Below are 14,134 nucleotides of genomic sequence, written 5' to 3' on the forward strand. Positions count from 1 at the left end.
ATTAAATAGTTAGAATTGGCATTTAAATGGTTGAATTAGAAAATTGACATTTTTGAGAAAATCAGATGTAGAAAAGTTAAAACTGCAAAATTGCAAAAAGTGAGGCCCAAATCCACTTGTATAGGGCCGACCACTTTTGTAGGGAATTTAAACTGATATTTTCATTATTTTAATGCCAAATAATTCAAACCTAACCCTAGTGGAATGCTATAAATAGATAGTGAAGGCTTCAGGAAAATTACACTTCTGATTCAGAAAAAACTGAGCCTCTCTCTCTCCTTATCTTTGGTCGACCTCTTCTCCTCTTTCTTCTTCATTGAACTTTCGAAATTCTTAGTGTTAGAGTAGTGCCCACACACAGCAAGTGATACCTCAACCATAGTGAGGAAGATCGTGAAGAAAGACTTTCAGCAAGAAGGAGTTTCAGCACTAAAGAATCAGAGAAAGAGATCTAGGTTCAGATATTGATAATGCTCTGCTACAGAAAGGAATCAAGGGCTAGATATCTGAACGGAAGGAGTCATATTATTCCGCTGCACCCAATGTAAGGTTTCCTAAACTTTATATGTGTTTATTTCATCGTTTTAGAAAGTTCATATTTAGGGTGTTAATCAACATACTTGTGAGTAGATCTAAGATCCTTGTAAAATAATTTCCAACACTATTCAATTTCAAATCTATAGTGGCGCAAGGCAGAATTAATAAGTTAGAGAATTTACTTGATAAATTCTAGATCTACTTATTGAAAGCTCAGTTATATAGACCCATGTTCCCCTCACTAGTTGAGATAATACTACTTGCAGACTCAGTCAATTGATTTTAATTAATCAATTATAATTCTAAAATTAGACTATGTCTTATTTATGAATTTTCACTAAGCAAGGGTTTAATTGTGAAGAAAAGAGGTTTTGGGGTCAATTTATTAATTAAGAGACTTTGCATCTAATTAATAATTAATATAAATGACAATTTTATTTGATAATTAATTATAATTATTAAATAAATAATTTTGGCATTTATAAGATTGAATTGGAAAGTATGGTATTATTGAAAGAGGAATAAGTGGTTGAAAAAAAGTGGCAAAATTGTAACTAGACATTGGTCCTATTAGAGGCCGACCCTAGTGTTGATTTTTGCCCAATATTTTATTTATTTTAATCCATGTAATTCAACCCTAAGCCCTAGTTGAAACACTATAAAAGGAACATGATGCTCTCACTCATCCACTTTTGACAATTTAACTATTGCCTTCAACCTAGATGAGAGAGTTCCTCTATAGTGATTTCAGCCTTCTTCATTGTTCTTCACCATTCGAACCCTTAGTGAAAGAGTACCATGCCCACACATAGCAAGTCAAGTACTTAATCATAGTGAGTAAGACGGTGGTAACCGAACCCGAAGGAGAGAAAGAGATCCAGGTTCAGATCTTGATAATGCTCTGCGACAGAAAGGAAACAAGGGCTAGAGATCTTGAACGGAAGGAGTCCTTATATTCTGCTGCAACCAATGTAAGGTTTTCTTAAACCTTTATGTGTTTAATTTCAATTTTTTAGAGATATTCATATTTAGGATGTTAATCAACATACTTGTTAGTAAATTTAGATCCTGGTAAAATATTTCCAACAAGGGTTCGGGTTTGGGGCTAAGGTCTGAGTTTGGATTCGGTTAGGTTCTGGGTTCTGGGTTCGGGTTCGAGTTCAAGTTCGGTCTGGGTCCGGGTTTGGGTTTGGGTCCGGGTCTAGGGCTAGGGCCAGGTGTAGGGGATGCGGGTCGGGGTCTCAAAGTCTAGGTTGGGGCTGGAATCCAAATACTGATTAACAAAAAAAATGTTTAAAAAAATTAAGTGTTTTTTTATTTCAAAATTTTAATTCTCAATTAAAAAATTGAAAAATAAAAATTTAATAGAATATATTTTTAGAAAATATTTTCACTTATTGAATTAAAAAAAAAAACTAATTAAAAAGTGTTACCAAACACATCAATAATATAAGATTTATTTCATTAAGTATTATTTTTTTTTAAACCCCATTAATTATTTATAATTTGATATAATATGATATTATAATTTATGGGATATGATTTTGTCCCGTGATGTACTTTCACGGAATGTATTCCGTGGTACATTAAATGGGTCTCAGGGTACATTAAATGAGTGTCAGGGTACGTTTCTACTTTTTAACCCTAATTACCCCTAGATCAATCTCAGCCGTCAGATCAAATAACTCCCTCATCTGACGGCTGCCGTACATCACGGATTACAATCCGTAAAAGTACAATAACGGGACAAAATCATATCTCTATAATTTATTTTTCTCATTTTTGTATATAATGCAAACATATTCAATATTTAGGTGAGGTGGTAATTAGAGTTATTTTTAAAATATTGTGGTCCAATTATAATGTGATATTTGACAGTAAACATTAAGGTATGTACAGATACAACAAAAGTGTAACACGCACGGGTGAGGGAAAAAGTTAAAGTTTGGGCGCAAACTGCAAGAAAAATTATTTAAGGGGTCAATATAAAATAACTATACATAATAATTTTTTTACTATATTTCATATGTAACATTGTGTAAAAAATTCTTTTTGGGAAGACTATAATCCTTATGTGTGTGAGTGGCTCCGTCAGTAGTACCAGAAGATATTTTTCCTCTCAGATGTTTTACTCATGTAGTAAATTGTAACTGAAAGTTATACTGTAAATTATTTTTTATTTTAATTTAAATTTGTTTTATTTTTATTTTTTCTGAAAGGAATTTAATTTTTTTTTTTATTTAAGTATTTAATTGCAAACAAATAAATTACTTAGGTTCGTTTAGAACGCCATATTAGATCGTATTGTATTTTATGTAATATTTTTATGTAAAATTATATATGGTATTAACTCTTATGGACACTTAAATATATAATATTTTAGTATAAATTAAAGTTTAATATAATATTATATAAAAATATAATATATAATCTAATTCAATGTAATACAATACAATAGAACCTAATACGATGTTACAAACGAGCCATAAGTAATTAATTATAACAAAATTCACAGCTTAAATATTTTTGACACCAAGAAACTGCAACAAATTAAACAAATTGTAACAAAATTCACAGCTTAAATATTTTTGACACAAAAAAACTGCAACAAATAAAACTACAATATCCTTTCAAAAAAAAAAAAATATAATAAAATTTTGACATAATTATCCCATTTAATAATAACTTTTTTTAAAGAAGAAAGTAGCTAGCGAGTGGTGGAAGTTATGTGTATTGTGTAGGCATGTGAGCTTTTAAGTGGCTTGCCTAGCGCAATCCAACATCTTTCATTCTAAAGCTCAATTTGCTATTTACTGTTTACTCTCTCTTCATTCAAAATTTTCTTTTAAATTTTAAAATTTAAATAAATATAAAAAAAAGTCTCTTCAAATTACCGAACTCTCACACACTGAAACACAAAACTCAAGACTGTAAAACAGTCAGCGCAGCGAGACACACCAAGAAGAAGAAGAAGAAAAAGATAGATAATGGAGAAAACTACACCTGTGTCCACGGTCAGGAAGCCTAACTCTTCAACTTCCGATCTTCTCACCTGGACAGAGGCCTCTCCTTCCTCTGCCTCCACCGCCCCACCTACCTCTGCTCCTCGCTCTCATCAGGTATTCCTTTATTACCTCTCTCTCTCATCATCGATTCATTTCTCTTTCAGCTCCAGTTTAGCTTCGTTTTCTTCTTCTCCATTCATTTATTTCTTTTTATTAATTTATCTTTTGGGTTTGAAATTTGATTGTTTTCGTTACCAGCCGTCCGATGGAATGAAAAAAGTGTTGCATGGGGGTCAGGTGACGGACGATGAAGCTCAGAGTCTCTTGAAAAAGTAAGATCTGCGATATTTTGAACATTTCTGCTATGTGTTTTTTTAATTTATTATATTTTAATGATAAAATGCCTTATTTATTTATTGACTGGTATTTATTTGTAAATGGCTTCTATTGAATTAGATCTACTAATGTATGTGTTTTTATTTGGGGCTATGAGAAGTGAAGGAGATATGTATGAAGATGAAGTAATAGAACCCACAACTGGGATTGCTTTATTTGATTTTGAGCTCAGAGAAATTTCAGCTCTGAAATACCCACGAAATAAAAACCTCTTAATTTCAAATTCTTAAGTTTAAGTGAAATTTGTGGCCTTTGTATTATACCCACGAAATGGGGGCAGTTGAATTGATAATTTGGTGAGCATTGCTTGTAAATTTATGGTAGTATCTTAGAAACCATGCTAACATTTTTTTAAAAGGATTTTAGCTTGATGTTAAAAGCAACGAGGAGAACGATTTTGATTATGATGATTTTTTTTTTCATTAATTAAGCCTTGATATTTCCCAATCTTTGATCCAGAGAGTGGCATTGTTTTCATTAACTTTTTTTTTTCTTTTTTTTTTTGCTGTGTTTTTATCAGCTTGTTAGTAAATTTTCTACTAAATAATTCAAATGTATGTTTTTATGTCCAGTTCGGTAATAGGAAATTACATTAAACTGTTAGTGAGTGAGAAAATAATGACAACTAAAAGTTGCCGAATTTGGATGCCTTGAACATTCTATAATGAGCTATTACAAAAAATTTTGATGAGTAAAAAACAGTGAAAATATTTTGGGGATGAAACTTTTTAATGTGCCTCAGGAATGAATGCTTCGAAAGTATGTGCAGATTTTTTTTTTTTTTTTAAATTTTCACTTTACTTGTGCTACTTTCAGGAAGCCTTGTTCAGGGTATAAAATGAAAGAGATGAATGGAAGTGGTATATTCACTGACAATGGTGATGGTACCCCTCAATCTGATGCTTCCAAATCTGGTTCGAAAACAGGGCTGCGAGTGTATCAGGTATTTGGATGAGGTTTCTGAATTTCTTTAAAAAAATCCCTTATCATTGTCATGGTGGTTGTGTAATCTGTTAATAATTGCATTTTCAGCAAACTGTGAACAAAATGAGTCAAATATCATTCAGTGCTGATGGGAGAATCTCCCCCAAGAAGCCAAGCTCTATCCCAGAGGTTGCCAAGCAACGTGAACTAAGTGGAACCTTCCTAAGTGATGCTGATTCGAAGGTTAAAAAGCAGGTATCAAGTGCTAAGAACAAGGAGCTTACTGGACACGACATCTTTGGCCCTCCCCCGGAAATAGTGCCTCGTTCAGTGGTATCTGCTCGTACCCCTGAATCAAGAGCTAGTAAAGACATGGGAGAACCTGCACCTAGAAATTTACGAACATCGGTCAAAGTTTCAAATGTGAGTTTGGGAATATAGTTTCTCCAATTCTTCTAATATCTGGACTTAAAGTTATGTTCCTTCTAATTTAGTCTCCTAGTTTTCTGTCATAAATATAATATCATAAACTGAAGTCATTTCACTTTTCATCGACCTAGCCTGCTGGGGGTCAGAGCAATATCCTGTTCAGTGAAGAACCTGTTGTCAAGACTACGAAGAAAATACACGGACAGAAGTTTGCTGAGTTGAAAGGAAACAACATATTTAAGGGAGATGTTCCTCCGGGATCAGCTGAGAAGCCACTGAGCGTGGCCAAGCTCAGGGAAATGAGCGGCAGCAACATTTTCTCTGATGGAAAGGCATCATCTAGAGATTATCTAGGTGGTGTTCGCCAAGCCCCAGGTGGTGATAGCAGCATTTCCTTGGTTTGACTCTCTAATTGCTAACATGCTGTGATACATTAGAATCTATGCTTGAGCTTGATCATGATCAGCATTCCATCTCTAGGAGTTGTGACATGTGAGTGAGTAGTGATAATCTTAGAAACTTGGCATGGTATGTAGATTAAACTGTGTGCACTTTAGGATAATTGGGAATTTGGGGTTTGCGTTTTGTGACGGTGTGTTTTGATGCTGTTATTTCAAGTTCGTTTACCCTTTATCCAGGATTGAGTATGAATAAAATTGTTATTTACATTTAAATTTACACATCTGACTTTTTAGGTTATAGTTATCGTGAAAGCACTAAGCATTGATTTAGTAAAGATCGTTCAATTTGTCCTAGATAGATCAAATGTGGCGTAATCCATTTTGGCTGGCTTTTTTAGATTTTCAAACTTTTTAGTGGATCAAATGACTAGATTGTTTATTGTTATTTTGCTCAAAGATTTCGAAGTAAGAAAAAATCATGTTCAAAACGCAAGACCATACTGATTTCACAAACAATTAACTTAGCTCAAACTGCCAATTATTAAATAACAAAAGGTCCACAAACCCATCACAAGGCAGATAACTATGACAAACAAGACACTTGTGATAAAAGCAACATGGCAGCAAAACGCATGCAGTCTGCACGCCCTCACAACTAGTCTCTACTAGAATCTAGATCCTGACAATGAGTTTTAAGCATTGCCATGACCAGTGAGCTCAATAAGAAGTTTCTCATAGTCTCCAGAAGTGTCTTTGGCAATTGCAGTTGCCAATGGAACGCTGTTCCTTCGATGGTATTCCTCTTTGATACGACACAGATCAACCTCAGCTCTGGTAGTGATAACCCTAGTAAGGGCCCATTCGTCTGTCCCAACCTTGTTGATGGCTTGGCGCAGAACCTTCTCAAAGTACTTCTCAGGGGTGGTCAAGCAAGTAATTACTGCTCTCAGTAATTTGAGGTATTCATCTTTCGAACCATCAGCCTTCAAATCCTGCAAATGGATGCGTTTTGGTATTAGTTCGAAGTTTAAATAGTAATTCAGATTGGTTCTGGTTGCTGAAACTCAGACTGTATAATTAATCTATATAAATGATTCTTGTAACAGCTGAAAATCTCTCATACCTTGCTGATGGAGTTTCCATAAGAATTGTTGTAGTGATTGAGGGTTGCATTCAGCTGTGCCTTGCTCCTAGTACAGAGAATCCTGATGAAATCATCGTCATTACAGGCCTTATCCGTGACCTTTTCACGGAGTATCTTAGCCTCTGCCTTTGCCAATGTTGTGTTCACCTCATCTCCCTCATATCGCAATGTACTCACGAGAGGCAACAGAAGCTGTATTTCAAACAATAATGATATCAAATACAAGTAATTGATGAAAACAAAGGTAGAGAAAGCATCTTCTCATGCCTCTGTAAGCTAAATATGAAATCGGCATTACTATCAATATACACATCAAAGTTGTGCATGTTTTGATGTCGCCATAAATATATAGTACACAATTACTGAGACACAAAGCACAATCACAGCTTATTTCTGACTTTGGAGGTTTATGCCAAAGGGTTGTACCTTTCGGATGTCTCCATGTGTATGATGAGCAACATCCTCTTCAATGCATCTCTTGTAACGATCATTATATGCCTTCCTTACAAGAATCAGTTCATGAGTAGATCTAGTAGTGGCAATTTCGACAAGAACCCATTGGTTAGAGGTGAACCTCTTTGTGGATTCATAGGCCAAATATGCATCACGCTCAGCAGGTTCCATTGTCCATAGAAGTAAAGCCCTCTGAGAAACATTAGAAAACAATCAATATCCTTTCAGTTATATAGCATACTCACTCGCATCTCGAAATGTTCTGTGTATCTTAGTAAAGTATATATGTAATCTTATACACACGAACATCAAAAACTGACCTGGAAGTCACCTGAAATCTCACTGTCTAGTGCTTTCAAAAGGTCTTTGCCATAAGCATCTGCATAAGCCTGCCTAATCTGTGTGCGTTGATGAGCATTCCTGTGAGCCAATATGGATATGATTAAACCCTCATTTGTCCCCCATCCTGTAAGACACCCAAATGGAAAAAAGGTTATTCAAGGTCAACCAAAATATTAGGAATCAATCTACTCTTAAATCCCTTTGATTAAATTTCTGGAATGGGAAATTAGACTATATTATCTTACAGAATCCGTTTCAACAATTTATTCTTAGGAGCTATCAAAGAAATGTCGATGATGGCTTATTCCAAATGCGTTATCAAATAATTTGCGAAGTGAGCTCAAGACCGAATCAAAATCAAGAGAAAGTAGCAACATAAACCTTTGTTCTATTGCTAAGAAAATTATTGTGCATTATGCTTTGAATGTGGTAATGAAACTCAGATTGACTAAGTTACAATAATCAATAATTCTCTTTCTTATACCCCCACACAGATGTATTACTGCGATCGCTTATGTACTTTACAAAGGAAAACACAAACACACACACACGCGCGCGTTGTAAAGTCAACAAGAAACGGATCCGATCATCACACACAGTATACAAATTTCAACAAAATCAGATTCAGAAAACCAAAAATAAGCAAAACTCATAAACTTAACAATTAAGAATTCAAAAGGAGTACAGTGTATGAATTAACGTACGATCCATAAACGAAGATGAAGATCAAAATCAAAATCAAAATCAAATCTCAAAATGACAAAATATAAAACGGCAATAACAGTGTAAAGTAAATTAAAGACCTTCAAAAGCTTTGCGGAGTTGCTCAGCGTCCTCAACAGGAGAAGGAACCACAGATGGTACAGTAAGAGTCGCCATTGTCACCTCTTTTCACTCACTCTCTTCCTCTCTCTCTACTTAATTTACGGTCTCTTCTTTGTTCTGTCTTATGTCCGAGGTGTAGTCACCTTTAGCTAAGCTTATTTATATAGAGAGAGTTCTAAGGGAATATACCATAAATTATATATGAAAATGTAACCTATGATTTAATGAAATAACCTATGGACCACTTTTTTTTTTTACAAAAATACCTATTTTTTTTATATATACTTTTAGTGTCAATTTTTTTTATATATATATTCTATAAAATTAAACTTTCAAAAATTGTGTCATAAAATTTTAAAATTAGAAAAATAATGTGTTTCAATTAAACTAAAAAGCAAGTATAGAATATCTAGACAAAACAATTCTAAAATAATAATATAATAGCTATAAAGTAATTAAAAAAATAATAAGACATCAACTTTGTTGCAATATGCGAATTAATATCAACTTCTCATCTAATTTTGTATTAAGCATCTCCAATGGTATATTATTTCACCAAATTAGTGTGGACAATTTCACTTTAATGCAATAATGTAAAACCAAATTAGTGTGGAGTCTTCACACAATTTCACTTTAATGCAATAATGTAAAATGTAATTTTTCTTGTTGTTTTTGTATTGTTTTTATGGAAAATTGTAAAAATAATAAAAAAAAAATTCTTTAAATGTAAAAATGTATTTTTTTGACAAAAAAAAAAGTATCTTATGATAATTATCTCAAATATATTTTATTAACAAAAATATAGCATTTAAAAAACCCACAAAAAAATAAATAAAATAAAATAAATCATATACATTATTTTATTATACTATAAAAAAGTAAACAATGAAAAAAAAACACTATATTTCATGTAGTTTCTACTAATTTTTTTAGTATAGGAATTAGATTGTAAACTTTTAGAGAGTTTGACTACAAATTAGGCTTAATTATAGGGCTGTTCATCCGATTCAATCCGCACTTTTTTGGTCAAACAACATCCAATTCGCACTAAGTGTAGATTTCATTTTTTGGATCTAATGCAATCCGCTCAATAGCTCAAATCCAATCCAATCTAATCCAATCTGCAAAAGTGCGAATTGGATCGGTTAGTTTGGATTGATTACTTTTTAATATTAAATTATTTATTATTTATGAAAAAAATATTTTTTTTCCACATAACTAGCAACAAAATAAAATAAATTATAGTTATTTTATGTCTCCAACAACACATTACATAAATAAAATAACAAATAACAAATTCAAAGGAAGAAAAAAAAAATTGTATATATAAAAAATATTTAATTTTATTTTAAATTATATGTTAAAAAAAATATATAAGAATAGAATATACATTTTATCTGTTAAGTTTTGCAATATAATTGTATTATATGTATTAGACTTTTAAATTACTATTTTCTTTACATTAAAATGTTATTTGTATATATAATTTTTTAATTTTGTTATAAATATGTGTTGATTGGATTGGATCGGTTACTTTTACATGCCAATCAACATCCAATCCGCACAAGTACGGATTTTAAATTTTCTAATCCAATCCAATCGCACAAGTGCGGATATCCGCACTTTACAAATTGAATCGTACGGATTGGATTGGATCGAATATTTTATGAACACCCCTACTTAATTGTATATTACTCGTAGCATTTCAAATAACTTTAGCAAAACGTGACCTGTTGACCTTTTACTTTCCAAAACTAGTTTCTTAGGAAAATAGAACCCACATGGCTGATGTATACACGGTGTATTTATTTATTTATTTTTTTTTTGCAAAGAATGTATACGGGTACCATATATGATATACTTTGTTGGTTATTTTATTAAAGTTTGCACTCTGTATCTGTATTGTGTTTTACATTACTCATAATGACCAAGGCACATCACCTCAAATGAGCTTGTTTGTTCAATTTACTGTCCTCAAAAACTTATAACATGTAGTAGCCACACCTAAGCTTGTTTGTTCAATCTACTCTCAAACAAAAGTCTGTTTTTTTAGGTTGAAGTTATCATAAAAGCTTTTGAATTCAATCCAAAATAAATTCTACCAAAGCATTCACTCTGTATATCCCACCCCCACATTGATATAGCGGTTTAATAACAATCAAATAGCAAAGATCGTTTACTGTTTGTCTTATGAGGAGTAATTCGTTTTGCCAAGTAAAATATCATCACGTCAAATAGTCAAGGATATACCATAATTTCTCAAACTATTAACTTAAATAGAACTGCCATTATTAAACAAAAGGTCCACAATCTCATCACAAGACAGATAATTATGGAAAAGGAAACGATAGGAAGAAACTTATAATCAAATCAAACCAACAGGGCAGGAAAACGCATGCAATCTGCACTCACTCATAACTCACTCTACTAGAGTCTAGAGCTCATATAGAAAATGGGTTTTAAGCATTGCCGTGTCCAGTGAGCTCAATAAGAAGCTTCTCATAGTCTCCACCGGTGTCTTTGGCAATTGCAGTTGCCAATGGAACGCTGTTCCTTCGGTGGTATTCCTCTTTGATGCGACACAGATCAACCTCTGCTCTGGTAGTGATAACCCTAGTAAGGGCCCATTCGTCTGTCCCAACCTTATTGATGGCTTGCCGCAGAACCTTCTCAAAGTACTTCTCAGGGATGGTCAAGCAAGTAATTACTGCTCTAAGTAATTTGAGGAATTCATCTTTTGAACCATCAGCCTTCAAATCCTGCAAATGCATGTGTTCAATTATTAGTAAGTTAAAATATAAAACTAATACATATGCCCCTATAAATGACCAATGTGAGAACTGAAAAATCTGTCATACCTTGTTGATGGAGTTTCCATATGAATTGTTGTAGTGGTTGAGAGTTGCATTGAGCTGTGCTTTACTCCTGGTACAGAGAATCCTGATGAAATCATCGTCATTACAGGCCTTATCTGTGACCTTTTCACGGAGAATCTTAGCCTCTGCCTTCGCCAGTGTTGTGTTCACCTCATCTCCCTCATATCTCAATGAACTCACGAGAGGCAGAAGAAGCTGTACTCCAAAAATATAATAAATCAAATACAAATAATTGATGAAGATAAACGTTTTTAAATATAAATTTATCAAAGTGGCACACTTGAAAATTTCCCCAGCAAATTTTATAGCCAACACGTTTAATTGAATTGGCTGGAGAATTCACACTTTATTTGAGAAATTCCACTTGAGTATCTTCAAGTACCTCTGTATGCTCAATTCGATTTCATCATCTCTCAGTACATATCAAATTTATGGATATTTTGATGATACCAATAAATAAATTTCAAAATTAGTCTTAAGGACTGTACCTTTCGGATGTCTCCATGTGTATGATGAGCGACATCCTCTTCAATGGATCTCTTGTAACGATCATGATATGCCTTCCTCACGAGAAAAAGTTCATGAGTAGTCCTAGTAGTGGCAATTTCGACCAGAACCCATTGGTTAGAGGTGAACCTTTTTGTGGATTCATAGGCCAAATACGCATCACGTTCAGCAGGTTCCATTGTCCATAGCAGTAAAGCCCTCTAATAAAAAAATAAAATAAGATAAAAATCAAAATACCCTTCCAGTTAAAGAATACTCACTCATAAGTGAAAATATTATTCTGATTAAAATATGTATATCTACATACACACTCAATGGGAGAACCAGGCAAGGATAGGACGAGCGGCAGAGCGATTTTTTTATATATATATTTTCTTTATAAAACTATCATTTAGTATTTAAAATAAAAATAGGTATACATTTGAGAAAAACAGCAAAAACATCATGTACACATAAACCACAAAAAAATAACACAGAATTAAGTGACAAGTCACTATTAAGGACTCATCTTAACTAAAATAATTTAAAATTACTTCTCACATAGTAGGTGTGTCAAGTTTGTATGTGCCGATATAATCATTACCCTAATATAAAAAATAAAATAAAATATCACTACATAGCCTATATAAAATATCACATAGATAAGTTATTTTTTTTTCTTTTCTATTTCATAATGTACTTCTTAGTATAAGAAATATCAACTTTTTTTTAATAACTAACTTAATTTAGTTTATATCAATTATGTACGAAAAAAATTCCAAAAAAATTAGGGGTAGTTCCACCTATGCACTCATCAAAAACTGACCTCGAAGTCACTTGAAAGCTCTTTGTCTAGTGCTTTCAGAAGGTCTTCACCATGAGCATCTGCATATGCCTTCCTAATCTGTGTGCGTTGATGAGCATTCCTGTGAGCCAATATGGATATGATTTGACCCTCGTTTGTCCCCCATCCTGTAAAACGCCCACTAAAAAGGTTATTCAAGGTCTACTAAATTTTCTCTGGAATCAGCCTACCGACAGATCCTTTTGATCAAATTTCTGAAATGGAAAAATAGATTGCTCATACTCATAATCTATCTTACAAAATCACTTTCAACTTTCAACATCCATTCTAGCATAGCTAAAGTGAAAAAATTAATGTTGAGCTATTAAAAAAATTGTCAATCTATAGCCCAAATGCGTTCAAATCTTTTGGTGATATGGTTAGCAAAGTGAACTTAAAACTAAATCGAAATCAAGCAACAGTAGCAACACAAACCATTGTACGATCGCTAAAAATGTTAAAGTGCATTATTAAAATGGTTTTGTTCTTTGAATCTGGAAATGAATTAACGAAAAAAAAAAACAGTCTCTTTCTTATAATCCACAACGATCCATTACTTCGATTGATTGTGTACTTTTCTAAAAAAGAAAAAATGAACGATCTGTTCTTTTTTCTGATATAAAGCAGATACGTTAAAGTCAGCTAGAAACGGATCCGATCATCACACACATTATACGAATATCAACAGAACAAGATTCAGAAAGCCAGAACCTAAGAAAAACTCGCAAACTTAACAATTAAACGATCAAAAGGAGTAGAGAGTATGAATCAACGTACGATCCAAAAAATACGATCAAGATCAAAACCAAAATCACCAAATCTCAAAATGACAAAATATAAAACTGCAATAACAAATGTAAAGTAAATTAAAGACCTTCAAAAGCTTTGCGGAGTTGCTCAGCGTCCTCAACAGGAGAAGGAACCACAGATGGTACAGTAAGAGTCGCCATTGTCACCTCTTCCTTTTTCTCTCTCTACTGTAATTTAGAGTCTTTCTTTCTCTCCCTTATATTTGAAGTAATGGAATGAAAAAATTGTGTGAAGATTTGGCCTTTAATAGCCAAACTAATACAGTTTTATTACCAAAATAAGATCTTAAAATACGGTAATTGTTTAATTACAATTTCATATATTATATATTTTTTAATTATTTCCTTCTTCTTTGTTTTCTTGCTAAAGTAATGATTGTGTATTTGGATCTCAAACAGAGTACATTCTATGCTTGACACGAACAACGACAATTCGTATGCCACGTGGCAGAGTATGACAGCTCATGCTTTCATGTACAATTTGCCGCGTTCATCATAAGATCGAGAACACTCTGAAATTATTTTATTTTTTATATTTTCTGAATATTCTAGAATTTACTTAGTGAAAAGCATACAGGCTAGCTTTATCTTACTTTCGAAGGATGAATTATTTTTTATTAAATCGATGAAGGAACAATATATAAATATTAAGTAAAAGTATAA

At 32.8% G+C, this 14,134-nt stretch overlaps 3 protein-coding genes across 3 annotated transcripts; 1 reads left to right on the top strand and 2 right to left on the bottom strand.

The window, feature by feature from the left end:
• Window positions 1–3,247: 3,247 nt before the first annotated feature.
• Window positions 3,248–5,969, top strand: LOC133037290 (uncharacterized). Its single transcript, XM_061114275.1, has 5 exons — window positions 3,248–3,656; window positions 3,801–3,874; window positions 4,755–4,881; window positions 4,971–5,285; window positions 5,423–5,969. Exons 1-5 carry the CDS (start codon window positions 3,525–3,527, stop codon window positions 5,693–5,695), a joined length of 921 nt encoding a protein of 306 aa, XP_060970258.1. The 5' UTR covers window positions 3,248–3,524; the 3' UTR covers window positions 5,696–5,969.
• A 227-nt stretch (window positions 5,970–6,196) lies between these two features.
• On the bottom strand, window positions 6,197–8,644 carry LOC133037289 (annexin D2-like). The gene is made up of 5 exons (XM_061114274.1): window positions 8,435–8,644; window positions 7,610–7,755; window positions 7,263–7,481; window positions 6,816–7,028; window positions 6,197–6,684 (listed from the first exon to the last, which is right to left on the bottom strand). Exons 1-5 carry the CDS (start codon window positions 8,508–8,510, stop codon window positions 6,385–6,387), a joined length of 954 nt encoding a protein of 317 aa, XP_060970257.1. The 5' UTR covers window positions 8,511–8,644; the 3' UTR covers window positions 6,197–6,384.
• A 2,067-nt stretch (window positions 8,645–10,711) lies between these two features.
• LOC133037291 (annexin D2-like) lies at window positions 10,712–13,913 on the bottom strand. The gene is made up of 5 exons (XM_061114276.1): window positions 13,537–13,913; window positions 12,645–12,790; window positions 11,821–12,039; window positions 11,315–11,527; window positions 10,712–11,215 (listed from the first exon to the last, which is right to left on the bottom strand). Exons 1-5 carry the CDS (start codon window positions 13,610–13,612, stop codon window positions 10,916–10,918), a joined length of 954 nt encoding a protein of 317 aa, XP_060970259.1. The 5' UTR covers window positions 13,613–13,913; the 3' UTR covers window positions 10,712–10,915.
• Between the last annotated feature and the right edge of the window lie 221 nt (window positions 13,914–14,134).

This window comes from Cannabis sativa, chromosome 4 (assembly GCF_029168945.1).
Source record: "Cannabis sativa cultivar Pink pepper isolate KNU-18-1 chromosome 4, ASM2916894v1, whole genome shotgun sequence".
Lineage (NCBI taxonomy): Eukaryota > Viridiplantae > Streptophyta > Magnoliopsida > Rosales > Cannabaceae > Cannabis > Cannabis sativa.

Coding starts and splice junctions, on each gene's coding strand:
- LOC133037291 (XM_061114276.1), bottom strand. CDS start 13,612: ATGGCGACTCTTACTGTACCATCTGTGGTTCCTTCTCCTGTTGAGGAC. Junction 12,040..12,644: donor AGCTTTCAAGTGACTTCGAG/GTCAGTTTTTGA, acceptor TTTTTTTATTAG/AGGGCTTTACTGCTATGGAC. Junction 11,216..11,314: donor ATGGAAACTCCATCAACAAG/GTATGACAGATT, acceptor ATGCATTTGCAG/GATTTGAAGGCTGATGGTTC.
- LOC133037290 (XM_061114275.1), top strand. CDS start 3,525: ATGGAGAAAACTACACCTGTGTCCACGGTCAGGAAGCCTAACTCTTCA. Junction 3,657..3,800: donor CTGCTCCTCGCTCTCATCAG/GTATTCCTTTAT, acceptor TTTCGTTACCAG/CCGTCCGATGGAATGAAAAA. Junction 4,882..4,970: donor CAGGGCTGCGAGTGTATCAG/GTATTTGGATGA, acceptor TTGCATTTTCAG/CAAACTGTGAACAAAATGAG.
- LOC133037289 (XM_061114274.1), bottom strand. CDS start 8,510: ATGGCGACTCTTACTGTACCATCTGTGGTTCCTTCTCCTGTTGAGGAC. Junction 7,756..8,434: donor ACTCCGCAAAGCTTTTGAAG/GTCTTTAATTTA, acceptor GGTGTCTTACAG/GATGGGGGACAAATGAGGGT. Junction 7,482..7,609: donor AGATTTCAGGTGACTTCCAG/GTCAGTTTTTGA, acceptor AATGTTTCTCAG/AGGGCTTTACTTCTATGGAC.